This window comes from Rhineura floridana, chromosome 19, assembly GCF_030035675.1.
Source record: "Rhineura floridana isolate rRhiFlo1 chromosome 19, rRhiFlo1.hap2, whole genome shotgun sequence".
Lineage (NCBI taxonomy): Eukaryota > Metazoa > Chordata > Lepidosauria > Squamata > Rhineuridae > Rhineura > Rhineura floridana.
Genome location: NC_084498.1, coordinates 27,188,116 through 27,214,682, shown reverse-complemented (window position 1 = coordinate 27,214,682; position 26,567 = coordinate 27,188,116). Strand labels below are relative to the sequence as shown.

The 26,567-nt window shown below is 50.5% G+C and overlaps 1 protein-coding gene across 5 annotated transcripts in view; it reads left to right on the top strand.

Annotated features, from left to right (window-relative positions):
* Nucleotides 1-19,662, top strand: part of MSI1 (musashi RNA binding protein 1) — a 54,304-nt gene extending 34,642 nt beyond the window's left edge. For 2 of the 5 annotated variants that reach the window (XM_061602620.1, XM_061602616.1), the window contains exons 7-15: nucleotides 2,702-2,750; nucleotides 4,388-4,470; nucleotides 5,449-5,566; nucleotides 6,475-6,555; nucleotides 9,037-9,093; nucleotides 13,990-14,055; nucleotides 14,173-14,345; nucleotides 17,950-18,012; nucleotides 19,408-19,662. In XM_061602620.1, the coding sequence (XP_061458604.1) occupies nucleotides 2,702-2,750; nucleotides 4,388-4,470; nucleotides 5,449-5,566; nucleotides 6,475-6,555; nucleotides 9,037-9,093; nucleotides 13,990-14,055; nucleotides 14,173-14,345; nucleotides 17,950-17,991 (669 nt within the window). In that variant the 3' untranslated portion in view covers nucleotides 17,992-18,012; nucleotides 19,408-19,662. The remainder of the gene's footprint in view (nucleotides 1-2,701; nucleotides 2,751-4,387; nucleotides 4,471-5,448; nucleotides 5,567-6,474; nucleotides 6,556-9,036; nucleotides 9,094-13,989; nucleotides 14,056-14,172; nucleotides 14,346-17,949; nucleotides 18,013-19,407) is intronic. The other 3 variants (XM_061602617.1, XM_061602618.1, XM_061602619.1) reach the window with 3 other exon arrangements.
* Nucleotides 19,663-26,567: the final 6,905 nt, after the last annotated feature.

Below are 26,567 nucleotides of genomic sequence, written 5' to 3'. Positions count from 1 at the left end.
CACTTGCACCCGAGATGCCTGCTGGTAAAGTGGATAATCTCCTTTCCTCCTTCACTGTGTTTCTTTGCCCGGCTCACATCAATCTTGAAACCCTCCAACACTGACTTGACCAGGGCTGCCCATTGACAGCCACTCTGACCTGAAGACAGAGAGACCATTGTGGGCTTCCTCCATCTCTCCCCACCCCGTTGGCCCTCTGCCCCAGTCTGCCATCTTTGTGGAAGGGCAGCTTCTAGGTCCTCCTATGCAAGGTAGACGGGGACGTGGAAGTGTGGTTGGTGGTCCCGGTGAGACCCTCCTTGACGTCCTTAACTCCCCTTCCACAGGGGGTTGGGATGGAGAGGCAGACTTCGGGTCTGAGACCAGCCCAGCGGGCCAGTGCCTGGTTTTCGGGAATCTTGGACTCTCCCCTCCACATCAGACCCGCTCTTTGGCAAAATGGTGTTGCTTGTCAGGGTAAGCACCGGTGCGCTTTTGCCATAGAATCATAGAATGGTAGAGTTGGAAGGGGCCTACAAGGCCATCAAGTCCAACCCCCTGCTCAATGTCACCAATCCCTTTATGTGGATTTGGCTTCCTGAATAGAGTGTAAATACAGATTATCATTGCTGAGTGATTGTTCATTAACAAACATTGCCTCAGGTAGCAAACCTGGGCGGTTGAATGCCTGACAGTTTGGAAGCGTGGCTCCCTTCTCCAGGTGGGGCTAGGAATGCCTGAAGCCCCAGAGAGCCGCTGCTGGTCGTTGTAAGCAACCCTGAGCTAGATGGAGCAATGGTCTGACCCAGTGGTAAGGCAGCTTCCTCTGTTTGTAGTCAAAAACAAGGTAGTGGTTTCTGCGTAATTGAGGGGGATGCCCTTGATATGAAGAAGGCTATAATCTTTTAATTTAAAAGAAAAAGGAGCAAGGACCTGTGAGCTTTCAGGAAATATATGGGAAGTTGAAGTGTCAGCAGGGCAAGCTGAAGGGGATGAAAGAGGGAATTAGCCTTCTCAGGCTCCTAGCAGATTATAGTAAGCGTCCTGGATTTGCGGCGGGGGGATGCATGTTTCTGAAAGGAAAACAAAGTCATACATTTTCCTTTTCCCACTCTGCAGAACAAATCCTGGCTGTGTAGGGACCTTCTAGGAAGGCAGAGTCAAAATGCTGGAAGTACAGTGCTCAAGTTCTGGGATAGCACCTCTTCTGCTGCTTCTGCTTCCACTAATAATAAATTAGTAGTGGTACTAGGCTGTATCTAGTGTTAGTTCTACTCAGAGTAAGCTCATCGAAATTAATAGGCATGACCACCTTAGGTCCATTACTCTGAGAAAAACATAAATGGATATGTTGTTGTTGTTATTAAATGTATAAACAGCTTTATAGAGTGAAGCCATCAAAGCGGTGTGCAGGATAAAAGCAGAACACAAAAATCCAAGCTCAAAGAACATAACATCATTTCAAGAAACTCTAAAAAACAATGAAACCGTTTCTGCAGGTGTGCTGTTAATTTCCCACAATTGAAGGAGTTACAGCTCATGGAAAGCCCTTCTTAAGCAAAATGCCTTCTGCAGGCAATACTTAGGAGTAAATCCCACTGAGCACTGTGGGACTTGCTTCTGAGGAAACATGCATAGGATTGCATTGCGCGTATGAAACAGCTTCGTGTGCTCATAATCCCCATAGCTCAAATGGGGCCCGAGAGAGGCAGTGGCTTGTCTTAAGTCAGCAGTAGCCAACGTGGTGCCCTCCAGATGTTGGTGGACTACAATTCCTGTCATCCCTGACCATTGGCCAGGCTTGCTGTGCCTGATGGTAGTTGGCATCCAGCAACATCTGGAGGGCACCACGTTGGCTACCCCTGTTTGAGCTTTGAACTGGGACCATCTTAATCTGTGGCTCTGTTAGTCAACTAGGCCATGCTAGCCCTCTGCAGTCTGCTTATTTCAGCATACTTGTAACAGCTGTGCAGGCTGGTCGTCTGTATTCTCCTGCCAAGTGGGGAAGGAAACTCGTGCCACTTCCCCAGATGTTCAGTCCGAATTGTGCTAGAATTCTCCTCACCCCTTGGGATGGCATTACAGATGAGCACCTTTCCAAGGGGTCTGTTAGCACTTGATCAGCCATCACCTGTGTGTAGCCAGAGTTTCTGGGCTGGAGGATTTGCCAGGAAGGAGCCCTTGTGTTCTCTGTGTGTGACTTGTTGGTTTGTTGAAGGGTTGGTTTCCGTCTAGGGGAGTTCCACTAGTTTGGGGTTTGGGTGGCTTTTGATATCCCAAAGTGCAGAGTGGCTGGTCTGCCAAAAAGTCAGGCAGGAAGGGCAAAGAGGCTGTCCCAGGGCCCATCTCAAGACACTTGGGCAATTTGTGGTGGGAATTCTTCTTCTGCCCTTTAAAAAATAGAATGAAATAGCTTCGGGAGTTGACTGCCTCTTTTATAGTGGCCCAAACCTGCTACCTGCAGCCAGCTGCCTTAGGGTAGATGGTGGTGGATACCATACATTTAAAGCACGTCCCCTCCTCACCTTTCGAATCCTGGAAACTAGTTTACCTGCCCACACAGAGCTATAGTTCCCAGCGCCCTTAACAAACTACAGTTCCCAGGATCCTTTTTTCTTTAAACGTATGGCGTCTACACAGCCTCAGAAGGCCCACAGTATTTTGAGTCCATCCCCCAGGCTCAGTTCTGCCCCCCACAATTCCAAATCTTTGTCTCCTGCAGGTGGACGACGCCATGCTTATGTTCGACAAGACCACCAACCGGCACCGAGGTGAGACACAAAGTGTTTTGACTGATGTGTCGGACTGCAGGGTGTGCCCGTGCGGGGCGCTTTACGGGAGCCCGGGCGCCGCCAACACCACCGCCCTCCTGCGCTGCTGAGCCTAGCTCCTGTTCATCTCCGTGCCTCCGGCCTCGTCAGCTGTGTCCTTTAACCAGACGCGTCCCCTCTGAGCACAGAGGGCTTTTGTCTGCCCGCTTCCTGTGCTGGGTAATGCTTTGCCGATGGGGGAGCGGGTGGGGTGGTGGGAAGCAGCCTCTTCCCTTCCACTCCCTGGTCACCTACATGGCTCCGGTTGTCTGTGTGTCTTACCTTGTCCGGAGTAATATGAGCCTCAGGGAAGCTGACACGGGAGCTAGGAGGCCTGCCTTCCCTGCCGGGTGCGGGGTTGGGGGGGGCTGCGGCCGCGCCTGCTAGGTCACCTTTTCCCAGCGTCTCCCTTGGGGAATTTGGTTATGAAACAGAAGCCTTCCTGGTCTCTCTGCAGGCTTGCTAAGAGGAGACCGCTCCTCTGTATATATGTCTGTGTGTTTACGCGTTGAGCCATTCAAGGCAAGACGCGCCCTCTGGGTTGAGGGATGATGATACTCCTTCAGGGGCCTCTGCGGCAGCCCTCAAAACGCCGGGCTGGTTTGGAAATCAAGAATGGGCTGCCCCCGCTTTCATCTAGGACAGGCGTAGGGGAACCTTTCGCTCTGCAGATGTAGCCAAACTACAGCTCTCATCTGCCCCAGCAAGCGTGGCTGATGGCCGGGAATGGTGGGAGTGATCAGAGGTCAGCTGTCGGATTCTCTCCAGCGAGAGGCAGTGATGGCCACCAACTTGGAAGGCTTTAAAAGAGGAATAGACAAATCCATGGAGGGAGGGTAAGGCTATCGGTGGCTACTAGGCGTGACGGCTGTGTTCTGTCTGTGAACTGGACCATTCCCCCCACCCACCCCATCTGACCCAGATCGCTCTTAGCTGCGGTGAAAAACAGGACAGTTCATGCCTCTTTTTTCCTGGGGGCTTTTAAGGTGCAATCCAAGCCAGGAAAAAATGCCAGGTGGAGGGCAGTTAGCTGGAGATGGGGGCAGGTAATGGGGCTGTGTATATCTTCTGCACATGTTCTGTCAGAGGCCTCATTCTTACTGAGGTGGTCCACCCATCCCTCTGAACTGGGCCACTGTCGACTGCAGCTGAGGGCATAGACACGACTAACTGCTCCTCCACACTAAAAGAAAATAAAAGCATTCCTTGCACATAGAAAACTAGCCTTTTGAGAAGCAGGTTAGGTAAAACGCCTTCTCCCTGATGTGCTAGCCTTCTATGCGGAGAGATTTTTTTTAAAAAAATGGGAGCACAGATATGACTAACAGCTCCTCTATACTTTTTTTAAAAAAAGGTATTCCTTGCACATAGAAAACAAGCACGTTGAGGGCAGAACCCCTTCTCCTTGACATGCTAGCCTTCTAAGTGCAAGGTTTTATTTTTATTATGGAGCAACCAGTCAGACTGCGCACTAGACTAGTGTTTGTTTTTTGACCTTCTGACAGGACTTGAGCATCATTCTGCCGGAGAATGTGGTTTTGCTGTCGGGAGTTTCCCGGGGTCCAGGCTTGACCAGGCTGGAATTGTTTCTTTTTCAGGCTTTGGCTTTGTCACCTTCGAAAGTGAAGATATTGTGGAGAAAGTCTGCGAGATCCACTTCCATGAAATCAACAACAAAATGGTGAGGACAAGGAGGGTCAGGGGTGGGGGGGTCGTGGAGGGGGCTGTGGGCATGAATTGGCAGATGGGGGTCTCCCTTCTCCCTGGAATGCACAGTTACCTGATCGTGGCCTTCAAACTGTTTCACAAACTGCCAAAAACAGCCCATTTGGGGTCAAAGTGAAGCTGCAGGTTGAGGAATCCTCGTAGGTGAATTTTGGGAGGGTGAAGCATGTGGAGTCGATAGCGGTGAAGGAAGCTCTGTGAAGCAGAAGGGAAAGGACCCTACAGCAGAAGGATAGTGGCCTGCTCCAAGCCTTTTGTAGAAAGGCAGGGTATACATTCATAAATAATAATATTCATAATGAGTGATAAGTGTGTGTGCACGTACAGTAGGAAATCTTGCCCGAATGAGTTGCCAACATTTTTCTTCTGGCAGGGCTCCTGTGTCTTTTAAAAATTGCATAGCTGGCAGTGATGCAACAAGTGCCGCTTTCACTCCTTCGTGTGGCATGCAGTGATGGGCAATGTTGCCACCATTCTGTCAGTGGTGCTGCTTTTAAAGACTTGTCAGGGAGAAAAAAATGAGAAATAGGCAACCTGATGCTGGGGCTCCATATTTAATGGCGGGACAAGGATCTGCAGGAAGGTTGTAGGCAGGAAATGTTGAATTCGAAGGACCACAAACGTCTTTGATGCAAGCTACTTTAAGGGAAACTTTCGGTAAGATGTGATGGGGAAAGCAGCCTTTTGTGGCTTAGAGAGAGAGAGAGAGAGAGAATTATGGAGCAGCCTTTGCCAATCTGGTGCCCTCCAGATGTTTTGGACTACAACTCCCATCAACCCTAGCCAGCGTGAAGTTGGGAATTTGGTAGAGGCATAATTACACAGAAGAGGGTTGGAGCAGTCTTTTAAGGCTGGGTTCAGATAAAGCTCTTCTGCTTGTAAATCTGCCTCCTGGGAGGCTGTCCTACAAGCTGACGTCTGTGTCCCGTGTCAGGTGGAATGTAAAAAAGCTCAGCCAAAGGAAGTGATGTCCCCTACTGGCTCAGCAAGAGGAAGGTCTCGGGTGATGCCTTACGGAATGGACGCCTTCATGCTCGGGATTGGCATGCTGGGTAAGGGTGGCAAAGGAGCTCTGAACCCTTTCTTTCTGCTCTCTTTACTGTGCAGCAAGCAATCTGAGTTAAGACTTGTGCCAGGTTGTGTAAGGGCCGGATCATCTCTCTGATGTCAGAGGTCATGTGACGGGGAAATCCATTGGCGGGTGTGTGTGTGTGTGTATGAAGGTGAAATACATTTGTCATCCTACACTGCCCTCCTCTGGCAGAATGGGAGCACTGCAGATAATTCCACTGCTGGAACAGTTTTCACAAATTCTCCATAGCGGAGGCTCACCTTCTCCTCTCTTCCTCCCCCCCCAGTTAAAATTGGGCATGCACATCATTCTTACACCTGAAGAGGGTTACTTTTCAAGTGTGTAAGGGTAAGAACTATATAACCCTCATAGAAGCCCCCTCTCCAGACACAACTGTTTGCACACTTCTTATTGAAAAGAGGGGATAAGCCGGAGTGATTAAATCATACAGAGATGCAACAGGGAGACTCCCCTGTGTGAAAGTATTTTGAACGCATGGGATCCTTTAATGACTGCTCTAACTAAACTGCTTGGAGCCGGAGGGGGCGGGAAGGGATCGCCACTCAACTGCTGAGGCAATTCCACTGCCCACCTCCTTAGCTTCATGCTTGGGGGGAAAGGCTGGCCACATACTCTGCTTGTTGGAGGGCAGCGGCCCATCTCTTCCAATGAGCAGAACCAGCCTTTGCCCACCTGGTGCCCTCTGGGTGATTTGGACTCCTACTCCCATCAGCCCCGGCCAGCGCACGGTTGGCCCATGGGGCAAGATGACCTTCAGCTCCTCGCTTCTGCCCCTGAGGAAGGAAGGAATAAAAGGTAGGTCTGAGCTCTCTCTGTGTCTCACCATGAAAGAACCTGATTTTTTTTTATTTTTGTCTCTGAGAACAGGCTACCCAGGTTTTCAGGCTGCCACCTACGCCAGCCGAAGTTACACGGGCATCGCACCCGGCTACACTTACCAGTTCCCCGGTATGTCTTCCTTTCTGTCTCTGTTTTTTTTTGGGGGGGTTGCTTTGTTTTTGCGCTAAGGGAGTGTTCCTTGCCTGCCTCACAGTGACCCAAGAGATCATCCCTCTAACCCTGAAGTGGGGAAGCGCAGGGGCAGCATGTGGCCCTCCAGCCCCCTCTGTCAGGCCCTCAGGGCTCTCCTGGCCACACCCCTCACTGGACCTTCCTTTGTACCCTCCTTGAGTGCTTTTGCCTGGCTGGGATGTGCCCTCAAACTCTGACCACGCCTCTTGCTCTGGATAGATGGAGGAGAGCTAGGGGTGTGCGTAGAAAGTAGCCTACTGCGCAAAGGTAAAAGTGCACATTAATTGAGCCTCCTACTTTTGCCTCTGGCCCTGCCCATCGCTGGCATGTGACACACACACCCCTGAGAGGTTGCCCCGCTGGCAGTGCGGCCCTCGGGCTGGAAGAAGTTCCCCGCCCCAGCTAGTGCTCTTTCCTGGTTTTCTCCACCCAAGACGGAAGCGAAACAGCAAGAGAGAAACCTGTGGCTTAAAGTAAGGGAAGAAGCTGTCAGCTGCAGACACCCCTCTTTCCCTGAAGCAGAACAAGCTGATGTGGTAGTTTACTCTGGATGACGTTTACCTTGAGACTTATTAGTCCCGGAAACCTTGCAAGCTTCTCTCTCTCTCTCTCTCCCTCCCTCCCTCCCCTGGTGCCTCTAATCCTCAACACCCACCCCACTCCACCCCACCTCACCTCACCTCAAACTCTTCTCAGAGTTGCTGCCGTTCTGCAAGCAAAATTCAAAGCCCTTCGCCTGTTCTGTAAAAGCTGGCTCTTCCCGAGGCTCACGATTGAAAAGCAGAAGGAGGGGTGTGGGGTTCCAAGCCTTAGGAATGAAATAACAGGTTGCTGTGAAGCACTTTGCAAACAGTGTGAGCTTAGGTCTGGGCAGGATTGTAGCACACATACCCTGTGAACAAGAATGGGGTTTTCGGCGTGGAGAAGGGTTGTGGGGGGGCAGTGGGGGATGTTTTCTGGCACATGCCACATTGAAATGGGCAGGAGTTCTGCAAGGTCATTGCTTAATGAAGTCTCCAGATGTTTTGTACTACATCTCCCATCAGCCCCAGCCAGTACGGCCATACGATGGGAACTGTCTTCCAGAACATCTGGAAGGCACCAGGTTGTTGGGTAAAGCTGTTAAAGCAGGATCTTTTAAATCAGTAAATGATGGGGGGGATGTTGTTTCTCACATTGACTTGTCTGCCAGAAAACTCGTGCACATTGCAGAGGATTCTGGGAGGATGTTAGAGGGCATTTGCGGGGGGGGCACCCATCAGGCCTCCCTCCTCTCCTGTGTGTACTGAGCAGTCAGCCCGGAAAGATCAGGTCCGGCATTCTCTGGGAGTGGCACAGGCCAGGGCAGGGAGCGATGGGGCGGTGGTGGGCGAGCTGTTCTTCAAGGAGGCTTGTCTGGAGTGACGGGCCTTCTCACTGAGGAGCCCCACTCCTTGAAGGCTTGTGCCTCTTGACGGCTGCAAGGGCAAGGGTTTCCTCTGAAGGCACCTGCTTGTACTTTCCCGTTGAAGGAGTGGATCCAACGTCCAGCCACCTCCCTCCCTTAGCCCCATGCCTGGCCTGTGCTGACTACCCTTCCTTGCTGATGACCATATGCTTAAGGACCATATTCTCCCATATGAACCTGTCCGAGCCCTGGGATCATCGGAGGAGGCCCGGCTTTCAGTCCTGCCACCCTCACATCTGGTGGCAACACAGGAGAGGGCCTTCTCGGTGGCGGCCCCCAGGCTCTGGAACTCCCTTCCTAGGGAAGTTAGAGTGGCTCCCTCCCTGCCGTCCTTCTGTTGGCAGGGGAAGACTTTTCGGTTCCAACAGGCTTTTGGGAACTGACTGCAAGGGCTATTAAACAGGGCGTGGTTTTTACTGATTTTTATTTTGTGTTTTTTTTTTTTAAATTGCTATGTTTTAAATGGTTCTGTAGATAGTTTAATTACATTTCAATTCTAACTTTCTGTATGTTTTATATGTTTTCAGCAGTATTTGCTTTAATTTTTGTAAGTCGCCTTGAGTCCTAGTTGGGATATAAATGAATATACTGCAGTAATAATAATAGTAATAATAATAGTAATAATAATTTTGCAAGGTGCTTCGCAACAACAAGCCTGCGAGGCAGGTCTTTCTCTCCCCCCCAGTCATTTTGCCTTTTTGCAAATGGAGAGGAAACAGAAGTTCGGGTGATCGTATCCAGCCGTTGCAGCCGGTGCTAGTTTTGAATCTTGGCCTTTTTCTGCCTTTGCTGCTTCTGACTCTTTCCAGGGCAGGTGGCAACTCGTGAGGACCCTTCCCTGCCCCATCCAGACTGTTTGTGTTTGTGCTTCTCCTCCCCCCTGCCCCCCCGCTGCTCCTCCTTGCAAATCCTCTCTCTTGTGGGTGGAACTGACCAATTCTTCCTACGTTGTCTTCCCTTTTCATTTTTAGAATTCCGGGTAGAGAGGACCCCTCTCCCGAGTGCCCCTGTCCTCCCTGAGCTGACAGGTCAGTCCCACCGATTTCCTAAATCCTAAACCTTGCGAAAGCTGGAAGGGGAGAAGGGGGAGGGGCCTTCAGGCAGCTCCAGCACAGTCACCCTCTTGCAGCTTGTGGGGGAAGGGGCTGGTGGAGGGTTTGGGGTCTGGAAACAGCCCTGATTTCCATCTGCATGAAAATTGGGGGGCTGGGAACGGAGGGGGAAGCAGAGTTGTATGACAGACAGGAAAGGCAGAAGAGGAGATGCGTCGATGGGCATTTCCGCCCCCCCCTTCCCCACACACACTGAATTTAGGCTCTTGCCTGTTCTGCAGTGACTCCTTTTTCAGGAAAATACGTCTGTGATTACGTCCCTCTTTGAAGGGAGCACCTGTTGAATACCATCCAAAACACACACACAGAGAGAAAGCTTTTCCATCTTTCCTTTCAGTTTAAAAACAACATCGGTGATTGCTCTCATTGCTATTTATTTCTATATTTATAAAAGTATTTCTGTACCGCCGTATCGTAAAAATATCAGGGCAGTGGACACTGTCAAAACCTAAAACACCATTTTAAAAAATGATAAAAATACAGATAATCGTTAAGGTGAGACTGGCTAAGCAAGAGTAAAAATTAAAAAGAGCTGCAAAGAGAGAAAGAGAGAGAGTAGATATATGTCTTCAAGAGAAGTCTGAAAGTCCAGATCGAGGATTCCTGGCGAGCCTCTGCTGGGAGGAGAGTGGACATAAGAAGCGCCTGGTGGATCAGGCCAAAGGGGCCCATCCCCTCCAGCCACCTGTTCTCACAGTGGCCAGCCAGTTGCCCCAATGAAAGGCCCCAAGCAGGACTTGAGCGCAACAGCACCTCTGCCCTCCTGCGGTTTCCACCAACTGGTATTGGGAAGCATACCGCCTCCGGCTACAGTGTGAGACCGGCCCCGCTAAATTTTCCCAGCATTCTGCCTGTGTTGATGGTTGGGTTGCAGCACAGCAGTCGAGCTTTGCGTGCTCTGCGTGTGGGGGCGGTCGGTACAGCCTTTGGCCTCTCATCTGAAGGATCTCTGGGACCAGGGCTAGGGGAATCTTCACCTTGCAATCCTTGAGAGCCACCGCTAGCCAGGACAAATATGTATGGACTGAGAAGGGAGGAAGTGCCTTACTATACTGTGGGTGGGGGACACCCAGAGCCCTCCAGATGTGGCTGGACTCCCACTCCTGTCAGCCCCGGCCAGCATGTCCAATGGGCAGGAGCGGTGAGAGATGTAGCCCAGCAACATCTGGAGGGCCGCAAATTAGCCACCTTTTTTCACAGGCAGGCTGCCTTCCTTGGAGGTTTTTAGTTGTGTTCGCCTTTGCCAACCTGGTGCCCTCCAGATGTTGGCGTATGCCAACTCCCGTCAGCCCCAGCCAGCACAGCTGTGTGAGGCGAGAGCGGGTGGCAGCATGGCTGAGATGGCGGGGGGTGATGACGGGAGTGGGTAGTCCAAAGCATCCAGAGGGCACCAGGATGGGGAAGGCTGGTTAAGAAGCAGCAGAAACAAAAGGAGGTCGGCATCCAAAGAACCAGAAAGAAGGGGGGGGGAATCCCAAAATGCTGTGAGAAAATTAATTACTTAGACAAGCCCAACACGTTTCGGCCTCTGGCTCATTGGGTTGTTACGAGTTGTTACTAAAGGTTAAAGCATTTTTGCTACTAGAGGACTCTACAGAGAGATTAAATTTTATCTCCTTTCAAAGGCCCAATATACCAGAGGCCGAAACTGGTTGGGCTTGCTGAAGCAACACATTTTTTCACAGCATTTTGGGATTTTTTCCCTCCTTTTTGGTTCTGTTAAGAAGCACCGGTGCTGCACCGCACCGAGGGTCACCTGATGATGGTTCTCCAGCCCAGAATGCTGTGCACCCTGGAACATGAAAAGAGTGATAAAGAAGAGTTTGCAGACTTGCAGGGCTGACCAAAGACGTTTAGCTACTTGATGCAAAGAATCATGTGCTCCCCCTGCCCCAGTTATATGTACAAAAACCCAACCAGGCTGGCAGTTGCATCTAGGAGGTCCCAGGTTCAAATCTTTCCTTCGCCATAACCTCTAGTCTGTAGGTGGCCTCAGGCAAACCTCTCTCCCTCTTTGCCAACCACAGTGTTTTCGTTATTAATAATCATTAAAAAAAAAATCTGGCCTGCCTTACAGGACTTGTAAGGATGGCTGAGGCGTCTGTTTTGAACATGCAGGGATTTTATAAAACACTTAAGATGTTCTCTGTACTCTGGTGCCTCCTTTCAGAAACATAATTACTGCACTGATCTTCACTCTTCTGAGACATTCCCTGGAGGAAAATGCCATGTGAATGCTGGAGCAGCCGGGCACCTCCACACACGCTGTCTTTTCCAGAGATGGAATGCCATGGCACAATTTGGGGTGCTTCTTCCCTGCGCCCGCTGTTTGCAAGGGAGCAGGGGGCACCTCCTCCCCCGCCCCCTCCTCCTCTCTAAGCCTTACTCCTCCTGCTTCCTCCCCGGGGCCTTTCCGCCCCGGGGCCTGGTGTCACGTTGACATTTGAGGATGCCCTTCCTGCTGCTTCAGCTGCTCTTCCACTCTCTTCCTCAGCTAACAGACTGATGGGTCCCCGGTGCCTCCTTTCTCATCCTCCATTAACACCCTCTCTTTGTGCTTCCCTTTCTTTCTTCTGAGACTTGGCAGAGCTTGGAAAAGTTACTTTTTAAAACTACAACTCCCATCAGCCCCAGCCAGCATGGCCACTGGATTGGGCTGATGGGAGTTGTAGTTCAAAAAAGTAACTTTTCCAAGCTCTGGACTTGGGCTAACGAGGCTCGGGGATTTTGGGGTGGGAGACCTCCCCTTGTATCCTGCCATGACTCCCCAATGCGAAGGGTTCTACACAGAACCAGCGCTTCGCCGTAAGCACTTGAAGGCCCAACGCCAGCTGTTGAACGACGTAGGTTAAATCAGTCCCCAGTGTGGTATAGTAGTTAAGTATTGGGCTACGACCTGGGAGACCAGGGTTCGAATCCCCACCCAGCCATGAAGCTCACTGGGTGACCCTGGGCCAGTCACTACCTCTCAGCTTCAGAGGGAGGCAAAGGTAAACCTCCTCTGAATACCGCTTACCATGAAAACCCTATTCATAGGGTTGCCATAAATCGGATCGACTTGAAGGCAGTCGATTTCCATTTTCAGTAGCATCTCCAGGTGGGGTTGGGAGAGTCGTCTGCATCTGAGATCCCCTGGAGAACCATTGCGAGAGTGTGTGACAGCACTGAGCTCGATGGACATATGCTCTGACTCTGTATAAGGTGCTTCCCTGAGTTCCTGTATAAATCAGCGCCTTATTCAGAATCATGAGGGCTAGAATCACACTTTAGAAGGCCGCAGCTCAGGGCACCTGCTTTGCATAGAGAAGGTTCCAGGTTTGACCCCCAGCATCTCCAGATAGGGCTGGGAAGGCTCCCCTGTCTTAAATCCTGTAGAGCTGCTGCCAGTCAGTACAGACAATACTGAGCTAGATGGACCAAAGGTCAGTATAAGGCAGCTTCCTATGAGGTTTGGGGTCTCGGGGTGGTCTGAGTGCACATGAGGCCACCACCTCGCTGAAGATAAGCAGATTTAGGTCTTTTCAGTACCTCGATGGGAGATACTGATTAACTACACAATCCCAACCTACTTTCTGCCAGCCCCTGTTTAGGGATCCAGTGTGTGGTAGGGGTTAAGGTGCTGGACTAGGATCCTGGCAGGCTAGTGGTCAAATCCCCACTGAAAATGTACCACCAAAGGATCTAAACCCGACTTTTACAAAAATTGTGCAAAGTAGGATACTAACTCAAGTATTAAAATATATAAATTTGTTGTTCTTTGATAGTTATCACCATAAAACATAATTAAAACAAATATCTTCATTGCATAACTTGTCATCCTACGTGAAGATGAAAAGTTTGTGTTAAATCCACAACCTCTTGCGTACATATATATCTTTTAACGTACCAACTTCACAATAAATACTTAATATAGAAACGTGGCTAACGGTCAACTTAGCTAACAAATTGTGGATATTATGCAAACCTTCCATCTTCACATATGACAACTCATGTTACGTGATGAAGATTTAATTGTTTTATGGTGATAATTAGTATTGAGTTAGTATACTACTTTGCCCAATTTTTAAATTTCAAATTCAAATCCCTACTCACCCATGAAACTCAACCTTGGGCCAGGTACCGTCGTCTCTCACCCTATTCTACCTTACAGGGTTGTTGTGAGTGTAAAATGGAGGGGAGAACACCTTCATTGCGTTGCAGGAAAGGTGGGGTATTAATGTAAATAACCAAACATCCTGTCCCAAAGTGACATCCCTCAGCTGGGTACATGAGAGCTTCTGGAAGGGATAGGGAAGATCTGTAGTCATCCATGACCATTGGCCCTGCTGGCTTCTGGGAGTCAAGAGTCCAACAACATCTGGCGATGAGGACCACATCCTGATCTCAGGAGGAGGGGATGCCTCTTCCAAAGACAGGCATTCTTCGCCTTCTGGTGTGGGAGGCTACATCTTATAATTGGGACGTGCGGACATCTGTGGCCTTCCAGATCAGCCTTTTCCCAACCTGTGGGTCCCCAAAAAGTTGCTGAACTACAACTCCCAGCAGCTAGCATGGCCAATGGTCAGGAATGATGGGACCTGTAGTTCAGCAACATCTGGGGACCCCAAAGCTGGGAAAAGGCTGCTCCAGGTGTTGATGGACTCCCATCTCCCATCATCCCTGACCCAACAGCAACCTGGTGACAGCCACAGGGTTCCTCCAGCACAGGCTTACCGGGCACTTGTCTGACTCCCTCCTCGCCCACTCCATCGCCGCCCCTGCCTGCGCGGAAGATCCCTGTGCCTGCTCTGACGCCTCTCCCTTTCCTTCCAGCCATCCCCCTCACCGCGTATGGACCAATGGCGGCGGCCGCGGCGGCAGCCGTGGTGCGAGGGGCAGGTAACTGCTGCAGCGCTCTCCAGCGGGGATGCCACCTCGTTTTGTCTGTGCTCTGGGCCAGGGGTGGGGGGTGGGCAGGGGGAAGGGGGCCATCACTTTGGCATCTTCACTGGCTAGTTCTGCTTCCTCCTGTAGGGTCCACTCCGAGCCGCACCGGTGGCTTCCTGGGCACAACCAGCCCTGGGCCGATGGCGGAGCTTTACGGAGCAGCCAATCAGGAGTCAGGAGTCAGCGGCTACATCAGCGCAGCGAGTCCTGCCCCAAGTACTGGCTTTGGCCACAGCCTAGGGGTGAGTGGGCAGCGGGAAAGCGCAGTGGGGTGGAGCAAGGCGCCCCCTAGCAGTTAAAAGCAGCTTTCCCCGACCCAGTGCTCTTGATATGCTTCAGACTACAACTCCCATCAGCCTTCAGGGGAAGGGCTGGCAGAGCACCTGCTTTGCATGCAGAAGGTCCCAAGTTCAATCCCCGATAGCATCTCCAGGTGGAGCGGGGAAGGACTCTCGCCTGAAACCCTGCAGAGCCCCTGCCAGTCAGCGTAGACAGCACTGAGCTAGATGGACCAATAGTCTGACTCAGCGTAGGACAGCGTGCCTTGTTCCTATATTTAGTTATTTTTTTATTTAATTACATTTCTAAACCGCCCTATAGCAACAAGCTCTCAGGGCGGTGTACAACAAGATAAAACCACAATTAAAATACAAGCAAGTGTAGATTATAAAACATATTAAAAACAAAATTAAAATACAACTTAAAAAATAAAAATTACAATACAGTTAAGTTTAAAATTAAAATTAAATTTAAACTTAAAATGCCTGGGCAAAGAGGTAGGTTTTTACCTGGCACCGAAAGGATAACAAAGAAGGCGCCAGGTGTATCTCATCTGGGAGGGCATTCCATAATTCGGGGGCCACCACTGAAAAGGCCCTAGATCTAGTTGCTGATCTCCGGGCCTCCTTATGAGTTGGGATCCGGAGAAGGGCCTTAGCTGTCGAGGGCAGTGAACGGGTAGGTACATAGCGAGAGAGGCGTTCCATCAGATATTGCGGTCCGATGCCGTTAAGGGCTTTATAGGTAAGAACCAACACTTTGAATCTGGCCTGGAAACATATTGGTAGCCAGTGCAGTTGGGCCAGAATAGGTGTTATATGGTCGAATTTCTTCGTCCCAGTAAGAACTCTGGCCGCAGCATTCTGCACTAGCTGGAGTTTCCGAATCGTCTTCAAAGGTAACCCTACATAGAGTGCATTACAGTAATCCAGTCTAGAGGTTACCAGAGCGTGAATAACTGAGGCGATGTTCTCCCTGTCCAGATAGGGTCGTAGTTGGGCTACCAGCCGAAGCTGGTAGAACGCATTCCGTGCCACCGAGGCTACCTGAGCCTCAAGTGACAGGAGCGGATCTAATAAGACCCCCAAACTACGGACCTGCTCCTTTAGGGGGAGTGTAACCCCATCCAGGGCAGGTCTGACATCAACCATCTGGGCAGAGTGTCCCCCCACCAACAGCATCTCAGTCTTGTCAGGATTGAGTTTCAGTTTATTAGCTCTCATCCAGTCCATTATCGCGGCCAGGCAGTGGTTCAGTACATCGACAGCCTCACCTGACGAAGATGAAAAGGAGAAGTAGAGTTGCGTATCATCAGCATATTGCTGAAAACGCACTCCAAAACTCCTGATGACCTCACCCAGCGGCTTCATATGATATTAAAGAGCATGGGGGACAGAACTGAACCCTGCGGGACCCCATATTGGGGTACCCAGGGACTCGAGTAGTGCTCCCCAAGCATGACCTTCTGGAGACGACTCCCAAGATAGGAATGCAGCCACCGCCAAGCAGTGCCTCCAATTCCTAAATCCGTGAGTCGCCCCAGAAGGATACCATGGTCGATGGTATCAAAAGCCGCCGAGAGATCAAGGAGAACCAACAGAGTTACACTCCCTCTGTCTTTTCATACAGGGCGACCAAGGTCGTTTCTGTACCAAACCCCGGCCGAAAGCCCGATTGACATGGATCCAGATAATCAGTTTCATCCAAGAGAGCCTGGAGTTGGTGAGCGACCACGCGCTCTAGAACCTTGCCCAGGAATGGAACATTTGCTACCGGTCTATAGTTGTTGAAATTATCGGGGTCCAAGGAGGGCTTTTTTAGAAGCGGTCTCACCACCGCCTGTTTCAGGCAGGGTGGGACCACCCCCTCTCGTAAGGAGGCATTAATCACCTCCTTGGCCCAACCGGCCGTTCCATTCCTGCTAGCTTTTATTAGCCATGAGGGCAAGGATCCAGGGCAGAAGTGGTCGCCCGCACCTGTCCAAGCACCTTGTCCACATCCTCGAGCTTTACCAACTGAAACTCATCCAATAAAACCGGACAGGACTGTGTTCTGGACACCTCATTAGGTTCAACTGCTACAATATTGGAGTCAAGGTCCCAGCGGATGTTAGTGATCTTATCTTGGAAGTGCCTCACGAATTCATTACAGCGGGCTATTGATGATTGTATTGCATCCGGAGGACTAGAGTGTAGAAGTCCCCGGACAACTTTAAAAAGTTCCGCGGGGCGGTTGCAAGATGACTGAATAGAGGCAGCAAAGTACTGCTTCTTTGCTGCCCTCACCGCCTTCACATAACGTTTGGTAGAGGCCTTCACAAGAGCATAATTACAGCCGTCAGGAGTTCGCCTCCATGTGCACTCAAGCCGTCTCCTTTCTTGCTTCATCACTCTTAGCTCCGAGGTAAACCAAGGGGCCAATTGAGCTCTGCAGCAGAGAGGGTGCACCGGGGCGATTGTGTCAACTGCCCGGGTCATTTCCGTATTCCACAGAGTGACCAGGGTTTCGACAGAGTCGTCAGTTTTATCAGCCGGAAAATTCCCTAGGGCCCTTTGAAATCCCTCAGGATTCATTAGTCTCCGGGGATGGACCATCTTAATTGGTCCTCCACCCTTGCAGAGGGGAGAAAACAGTGTGAGTCTAAATCTCAATAGGCGGTGATCTGTCCATGACAAAGGAGTAGATGTAAAATTCCTCACTCCCAGATCACCATCCCCTAGCCCAGTGGCAAAAATCAAGTCTAGAGTATGGCCTGACACATGCGTAGGGCCAGTAACAAATTGAGACAGCCCCATGGCTGTCATGGATGTCATGAAGTCCTGAGCCGCTCCAGACAAGGTGGCCTCGGCATGAATGTTGAGTCCAATATTTTGGACTATGACTCCCATCAGCCCCAGGCAGCATACCCATTTTAGACTACAACTCCCGTCATCTGGCATTGTAATCCAAAATATCTAGAGGGCACTAGGTTGGGGAAGGGTATGAAAGAGCCTGTTCCAGCAGCACCAGGAAAGACTTTGCAGAGCCGCTACTAGCCGGGATGGGTGGACCAATGACTCAGTAGCCTAACAGGCCTTTACTTTTACTAGCTGTTCTTTAAAATGTGGGGACCTCCTTAGTTTTGCCTGAAGTCAAATATCCTTCAGTAAATGGTTAGTACTTGCTCAGAATCATGAGGGCTAGAGTCATGTTCTAGAGCAAAAAAAAAAAGGTTTTCAAGCATTGTACGTATATTAAAAGGAAAGGCAGTCCTCACAATCCAATAGACAAAATGCAAAAGGAAAAAGGGACAAGGAGGGCAGAGGAAAGCTAGCCCTGGAGCAGCTGCTCTTTCAGTGGCTGATGGATGGGGCCAAGTTGGTCTCCCTCTTGCCATGACGATTGTCTTGCGAGGCGAGGGTGAGTGCAGCTTCCCAGTGACCTCTTCGGTGGCAGAGGCCAGAGAGTGCAGCCCTTCAGCTCTGCAATACAAGTGGGATTAGTTGGCATATCCTGGATATGGTACATTTGGAGTGTTTGAAGCACCCTAGATAATACCCCAGTTAATGTCGCGCTGTTCTTTTGAAGGGACCTTTGATTGCAACAGCGTTTACTAATGGTTACCACTGAAGCTGAGGACCAAGAAATGAGGTAAGATTGTCAACCGCGTGTGTATATGCACGCAAGGGAGGAGGGGACCTAGCTAGACTACTCTCGTGCTGTTCCTAGGTCTGTCCTTGAAGACAGTTTTGGAGACTTAAGTTGAGCCTTACAGTAGAAGAGGAGGGCTAGTCCCCTTTGTGGCCTTCTTGTTTGGTTTGCCAGAAGCCACTGCTGGAATCAGGATGTTGTACTTCAATGGGTCTGCTCCACTGGGACGTTAGCCATCTTCAGCATGCATACCGTCAACATTGCATGAGTTTCTGGGCTAAATTTAAGCTGCTGATCTTGACCTCGAGAGCTCAGTATGTGAGCTGGGTCCAGGATATTTGAGGGGGTGCCTTCTCCCAGATTTACCTCCCTGTACTTGTGGGTGCTGCCACCTTTGGAGGTAAGGGTGACCTCTATAGGTGATAGATCCTTTGGGGCGACGGTTCTCCACCTCTTCCATCTGAAGTACTCCAACTCCATTGGGGGGGGGCACAGGATCCAGCCAGAGGGCTGGATTCTGAGCTCCTACATCCTCCGCCGGCCATTTTGGCATGTGGGTGGGGCTGCCCACCTGTTTGTCACCTGACATTACGAGCAACCTGTTTCCCACAGTGGCCAAGTGGACGCCCCAACGGGAAGCCCTCAAGCAGGACCCAAGTGCCACGGCACCCTCCCTTTGTGAGATTCCCAGTGACTTTGGTGTTCAGAGGGGAGGTAGAATCCACCCATCACAGCAGTAGCCATGGATAGCCTTGTTCCCCATAGATGTGTCTGATCCTCTTTTAAAGCTGAGCAAACTGGTGGCAGTTGCTACATCTTGTGGCAGCGAGTTCCATAGTTTAACTGTGCACTGTGTAAAGGAGTCTTTCCTTTGGTCTTGTCATTGGACAGCTTCGCTGGATGACCCTATGGTGGGAGGGAGTCTAGTATTATGAGGAGGTGGGCTTGCACACTCTTAATCTGGTGGCAGCCATTAATGCAAAATGCAGTAATACCTTGCATTAACGTACTCAGTGGGACCAGAGCGAGTACATAAACCAAAAATATCCTTAAAGTGAAGCACTACCTTTTACAGTAAAAACATTTTTTACCTCTCCTTCATGCGGAGCCTCAAAGCCCTACGCTAAAGCCAGCTGATTGCGATCGCGCCTCCCAGCTGGTTTGCGGTGGCGCGATCGCATCTGTTTCCACCCCCACGCGCTAAAGCCTCTGCTGCTGAGCAGCGTTTCTGGAGAAATACAGGCATATGGAGCATGTATGTTATAGCGAGGCGACGTTAAGTGAAGCGATGTTAAGCGGGTTATGCCTGTACAGAATTCTGTGGAGGGTAATCTTTTGTAATTCTTTTTTATTGTTTATTTTTTACAAATTAATTTTGCCCCTTCATTCCTGCAGATTCTCCCAGTGAGCAAACCAAGGACAGCGAGCTGGAGGATCTGGCAGAACTTGATTTGAGGGATGAGCCAAGATTCCATTTTAGTAAATAAAACTGCACACTTGTGGCTGTTTGCTGGGCCAGGCTGCCCTGACGTCTCTCCGTTGACCAGATCTTGAGCACTGGATTTGAACGCAAGGAGATCTTGCCTCCTTTTCTTACTAACCGCAGCCCGTTTACACTTCTCCCCCCCCAAAAAACCCCCTCTGACCCAATGATTCATCTTATATTTATTTCATTAGCTTGTTAGTTTTTATTTTTAATCTGTTTTTTTTGCAGGGGGGTGGCGGGAGGGGGAGGGGGAGGTGTGTTCAGTCCTCTCGTCGTTGTTGGGTTTTTTCGTTGTGGTTCTTTTTCAGCGCTCCTGGAAGAACCTTTTTATGAATTTGGATTTATTTTATTATTATTGTTTGGTCTTTTGTGATTGTGCATAGGGTAGTTTTTATTGAGGAATATTTTTATTTGGCTTTGAAATCTTTTTTTTTAGATATATATATATATATGTATATGAATAAATATATATTTTTGGGGGCGGGGCAGGAGGAAGGGACGGAGTCGGTCAGGAGGAAGCAAAGCGTTCTTTTTGAAGGGTGAGCTGAAGGCAAGCGAAGGCAGCTCTGCAGGGAAGGCAGGGAAGCAGAGAGAGGGCGATGCATCTAGTACTTTGCGCGCTCTCCGTCTGTCTCTTGGGAGGCACGTTTCCTTTCCCTCAGTGTGAGGCTTTGGAAACGTGCGGAATTAGCAGAGGGCGGCATTGCTGCAGAACAGGTAAGAGCTGTGTATTTTGCTAAGGGGAAAGGAAACACTGTTCCTTGTGGCTGAATCCTCCCTCCCTCCTTTCCCCTCCCTGAGATTTTAGGTTACCGTTATTATTGTTATTTTGATTCCCTCCTTCCCCCCTCCCCTTCATCTTTCCTGTATCATATGTAAATATCGCAAGGCAGCCTTTGGCCTCCACGGAGCAACTCTGGGTCTCTTATGCTTCCTTTCTTCTCCTTTGACCTTTCTTCCCCTCTCTCCTGGGCCTTTGATGCCATAAATGTGAGCAATATTCTCCAGCTGGACCACATCGAACCTCTTTTCCTTTTTTTATACCTTTTACTGTATAAGATTTTAAGACCTCTGATGTGATGGGGGTCTTGGTGGGACGGGGAGGAGGGCGCTGGGGTGGGCGTGCCGGGTGGGGTGGGGGACAGGCGGGCTGAGTGAGAGCTGCTTAGCCAGCTGGGGGCCGTTTTGCAAAGCAGCTTGTGCCAGGCTCAGCTGGCAGGCATGGCCCCCTCTCGCGGCAGGAGCCAGCGCCTGTTGCTGCAAAGGGCTTCAGCCACTGATGCTTGTCTCTGTTAGCGCTTTGGATGGATGTAACTCTCCCAATATTTACTGGTTCCTGCCAGTGGGGTGGGCAGCGGCTTGCAGTGGGGTGCAGGAAGTCCATTATCCCCCGTCCCCACCCCCCACTTTGTCTTAAAGGTGAGTGACAATTCAGGCACCGGGCAAACTGTGTGTGTGTCTTGCTAGGCAGGAGGGCTAAGGTTACAATTGCAGCCCCACTTGAACCTGGCCATTGGACTGGACGGGGCTTGCTTCTGAGTAAGGCGCACACCTAGAGCTGCAGGGTTGGAAAAGGTTCTCAGGGATCCTGTGAGTGGGAGACAAGCTGCAGCTGCCCCCCCTTTTTTTTTTTACTTTGTCAGCGTGCAGTTCATTTATAAGAAAGGATGAGAAGCTTCTAGAGATATGCCAGGGTTTTCAGGGGGGGAAATGGGGGCAATAGTTTTTTCCCTTGGTTTTTCTGATTTTTAAACCCTGGGAAAAAATAAATTTTTCTCTAATTTTACTGTTCCCCCCCCCCCCCCGGCCTTCACATCTATAGGCTTGACCCTGTTGGGAAACTAGGCTCCCTATTCTTGGGGTGAGGGAGGAGGGAAACTCTGCAGAGTGCCATGCACTCTTGAAAACAGCCTGCAAGTGTAGGAAAATGTGTGTGTGTGTTGTGTTTCCCTTCTGCACCTTCCTCTGCCTCCCAATTTCTGTGGCCTTGAGTTCTTCTTAACCTTCTGCCCCCTGCAGTCAGGAATTGATCCATCCAGGGACAGGATGGTGCCTTTCCCCTGGAGCAGGTGTAGCTGACGTGATGCCCTCCAGATGTTGCTGGACAAGAGTCCCCATCATCCCTGAGCATCGGCCATTCTGGCTGCTGGGGCTGTTAAGAGTTGGAGTCCAACAGCAGCTGGAGGGTGCCACGTTGGCTATCCCTGCCCTTGATGCCGCTCCCGATTTGGTTCACCTGCACACCTCATTTTGAGCTGTTTGCCTTTTTCTGTGGTCCAGATTGTGCCACTTGATCTAGCAAATGAGCATCCCTTGCTAGGCAGCCAGTGGGCTTTGAGATTGCTTCTGACTCTCACAATTGAATTTCTTCCCCTAGCACCCGGTTTTGAAACTGGCGACTGTGTCCCCCCACCGAAGCAAGCCCTGGCTCAGTCCAGGTCCAGAGGGGGCCTTCCTATAAGGTTTTGGGCAGCGTTAGGGTGGCTGGCACAGTGGGAAACAGGCAGATCAGGCCCTCACAAGGCATAGTCCAGTGGAAGATGCTCCTGCAACAAGCCTTGCGGAACAGCGTCGTAGCTCAGGGGCAGAGCACCTGCCTTCCATGCAGAAGGTCCCAATGTCCCCTGCCTGAAACTCTGGAGAGCTGCTGCCAGTCAGTGTAGACAGTACTGAGGTAGATGGACCAATGGTCTGGCTCTATAAGGTACCTTCCTATGTTGAGCAGGAACGTGCAAGATAAAAGGACCCAGACATGCAGTCATGTCACGTCATCTCTGCTGAAACCATTCCACCCGGCAACATTTTGGTGCCTGGGGTGGAAGATCCAAGCGACGCCCTCTGTCTCTACGTGCCGGCCGTTGAGGAAAAGCATTTTCTCAAAATTAGCCCATACTAGCAAGAGACGAAACCAGCCTTTGCCAACCCTGTGGCCTGCAGATGTCTTGGATTGCATTTGGCCCAGCCAGCACATCTGGATTCTTTACTCAAGCACAGCCGTGGTGGCCGGGGCTGATGGGAGTAGTACTCCAAAACATCTGGAGGGCACCTGGCTGGGGAAGTCTGAACAAGACAGCATCCAAAGCAGGGCTTTTGCTTCCTTAGACTGGCGATAGTTGACCGTTGTCAAAATAGTGCTGAAAGTGGGATGGAAGAGGCCTTGTTACTTGTGCTTTCTTTGTCTCTGGTTGAGCAGGTTTTTGAAGTGGTCAAAAACCTGCTGCACCTCTTTGACCAGAGGACTGTAGTGGGACAGAAAAAAAGGACAATTTTTTAGAATAAACTTTATTCCTCCAGCAGGATTGAACTGTAAAGCTTCTCCAGGTCTGCAGGCACTCCAGGCATTTCTTGGAGCAGGGAGCAACGCACTGGAACAGGAATTAGGAAGCTGTGACACCCCCTGTGGGTGTTCTTGAACGCTCAGCTCCCATCATCCCCAACCAGTGGCCACGCTGGCTAGTGGGAGCCCAGCAACATCTGGAACGCCACAATTTCCCTAACCCTGTATTAGATTGATCGTGGATGTGTTAACGCTGCTTTGTCTGAAAGGGAGACACACACTCGCCCTGTATGCAGGGGAAGGCTGTCGAAGGCTACTAGCCACGATGGCTATTTTCCCCTGCACGGATGGAAGCAGTGTGCCTCTGAATCCAAGTTGCTGGGGATCTGGCCCGGCTTACGGAAGAGGCATGTGGTTGGCCACTGTGAGAACAGGATGCTGGACTAGATGGGCCCCCTTTGGCCTGCCGCAGTCACAGACGGGCTCTTCTTAGATTCTTATGCATATAGAAAATGAATGTATTGCAGATAAGGCTGAGCACCAGTCCTCCTCCCTTACCTGCTAGTTTTCTGTCTGCGAGGAGGCTCTGTTTAACTCCAGCTTTCAAACCTGCGAGCCTCAAAGGCAGAGCGCCTTCTTTGCATGCAGAAGGTCCCTAGTTCAGTCCCCAATTGCATCTCTAGGTAGGACAGGAAGAGCCTCCTGCCTGAAACCCTGGACAGCCACTGCCAGTCAGTGTAGACAATACTAAGCTAGACAGACCAAGGGTTTGACTCTGTATGAGGCTGCTGCACACGTTCCTGCATCCTGAAGCAAAACAGTCCAGGTAAAACCTTTTGACTCGTTTCTGCTGATTGCACAAACTCCCCTCCAGATGTGCGTCCTGTCAGGTGCAAGGGATCCATCGTGCCACCTTCCATTCTCTCTGCCTCACGCCTGCCTGCCTTCCTCTTCTTGGGGGTGCGGCCGCTGCCTTGTCCTCAAATCCCAAGTGACACAAGTCCCACCCGAAGCTGCAGGTTGAAAATATTGGGAGAGTTCTCTTTTTTTCCCTTTTTCTTTTTGGAGAGGGAAGAAGCGGGGAGGGATACTTAGCGAATTAGTACTGGAAACACAAAGCAATAATTTTTGTTACTGAGACGAGTCTGTATGTCTGTTTTTTTAAAAAAGAAAAAAAACGAGTGCAGCCGCAATTTATTGGGTTTATTTTTCTTTAGTCTTCAGCCTTGGGGGGGGGGTTGTGTGCGCGCAAGGGGCCACACTCGGGCCGCGTCCTCGGCACACGCACTGAGCTGCTTCTCTGCCCGCCTCGTCACCTGCCACCTTGCCAGGATCCGGAGTTTGCATTCTGGCTCCCGTGGCCTGGTGCCCAGGAGTGGGGGCTGCAGATTGTGAGCTGCCGGTGCCGTGGGTGTGTTTGCTTTCTTTTTTTAAAGAGGAAAAAAAAATAAACCTGTGGTTTTTATTAAGCCAGTTTTATTATACGTCGATGTTCTTTCCATACCTGTAACCCCTTTTTCCAGATTTTCAGTTTTAAATTCCTAATAAATTATTTGAAAATGGCTTTTGCTTTGTGGTGGTCTTACGGGGGGGAGGTAGAAATCTCTCCATAGGGAGAAGTGACCGTTGGGGAAGGGGTCGTGCTGCGTGGCAGAGCTTCTGCCTTGCAAGCAGGAGGTTCAGTCCCCCATGGCATCTGGTAGGGCTGGGGGACACCTTCGTCTGAAATCCTGGAGAACGGCTGCCAGTCAGTGTTGACAATACTGAGCTGGAAGGACCGAAGGTCTGACTCAGTAGAAGACAGCTTCTGTGGGTTGTGCACCATTTAAGTGGGGCAGTGTAGTGGTGGGGATGGTGCAGCGCCGGTTGGATGCCCCACAAGTTGACGAACTGGCCTCCGATCAACGTGGATCTCCCCCTTGCACTTTTATTTAACGGCTCTGAAATCTGGGCAGCCGCCAATGTGCTGAGAGCAGGCCCTCCTGGCCACTGCAGCTGATGTGGTGTTGAGTACAGGGAATCAAGGACATTCTTGGAGTTGAGGAAGAGCCACGTTGCGGGGTGGGTGGGTGGGGGTGGCATTGACTGCCCCGGGCAGTAGACCAGCCCCATTCCTGGAGTACGTTGCCTGGTTGGTGGGTTTGAGCTCCACCTTCTCACCTGGCGTGCCAGGAGTGTGGGTGCCAGGCCACCTGTCGATTGTACTGACGTTGTGCCCAGAGCTAATCTTAACAAGATTCTGAGAACTGTGTGTGGCCACCAATTCCGGGAATGATTTGGCTGTGTTGGGGGCTGGGCCCCCAAGATAATTTCTTACAGGATGCAAGTGGAGAAGCCCAAGAGCTGGGCTCATGTAACCATTCGATTCCCGGTACCTCCAATTGGGTTGGGAAAGATCTTTCCCTTGCCCAGACCTTGGAGAGGCGCCAACAGAATAGACCAGTCTTCTCTGGCCGGGTGCCCTCCTCAGGCCTAGGACCATACGGCTGTGCTGGCCTGGGGCTGATGGAAGTTGGGGGGTCCAAAACATCTGGAGGGCACGAGGTTGGGGAAAGGCCAGCATGTGTAAATTGGTCCTTGCGTTTCTAAAAAGGCGAACATCTAGGGAAGGGGTGGGTGGGATTTGCCTGGTTGCTCTGCCCCCTACCATGGAGTCGCCATTTAAGCTGTGTGGCATCCAGCGGTTGTGATGGCAATGTAAATACACAGGTGTGCCTGTTTTCTTCTTTATTGTTACTTTCAGGGTGAGCACTGCAGGGCTCTGTGCTGGGCCCAGCGCTCTTCAACATTTTTATTAATGACTTGGATGAGGAGGTTCAGGGAATGCTTATCAGATCTGCAGATGACACAAGATTAGGAGGAATAGCTAATACCTCGAAAGACAGAAATTCAAAGGGATCTTGATAGGCTTGAGCATCGGGCTGAAAACAGCTGAATGAGATTTAACAGAGATAAGTGCAAAGTTCTACACCTAGGAAAAAGAAACCAAATGCACAGTTATAAGATGGGGATACTTGGCTCAGCAATACTGCAGGCAAGAAGGATCTTGGAATTGTTGATCACATTATGAGCCAATAGTGTGATGTGGCTGCAAAAAAGGCAAATGCTATTTTAGGCTGCATTAATGGAATTAGTTTCCAAATTGCGTTAAGAACTAGTTCCCCTCTATTCATCATTGGTTAGGCCTCATCTTGAGTACTGCATCTAGTTCTGGACACTACACTTTAAGAAGGATGCAGACAAATGAACAGGTTCAGAGGAGAGCAACGAGGATGATTAGGGGACTAGAAACAAAGCCCTATGAGGAGAGACTAAAAGAACTGGGCATGTTTAGCCTTGCGAAGAAAAGACTGAGGGGAGGTACAATAGCACTGTTCAAGCACTTGAAAGGTCACACAGAAAAGGGTCAGGATCTGTTCTTGGTCATCCCAGAGTGCCAGACTTGGAATAATGGGCTCAAGTTACAGGAACCCAGATTTCGGCTGAACATCAGGAAAAACATCCTGTTAGAGAGGTACGACAGTGAAACCAATGACCTAGGGAGTTGGTGGGCTCTCCAACACTGAAGGCATTCAAAAGGCAGCTGGACAGCCCCCTGGGGGGTATATGAGTTGGATTCCTGCATTGAGCAGGGGGTTGGACTTGATGGCCTTATAGACCCCTTCCAACTCTCCTGTTCTATGATTCTATGAGTCCTGGCAGCAAAAACTGGTTCAGGGGCTAAATCCTGACGAGCCCCACCTTGAATGGAAGGAGGTGGGTGAGTGGACAGAGACATTCCTGCCAAATGCC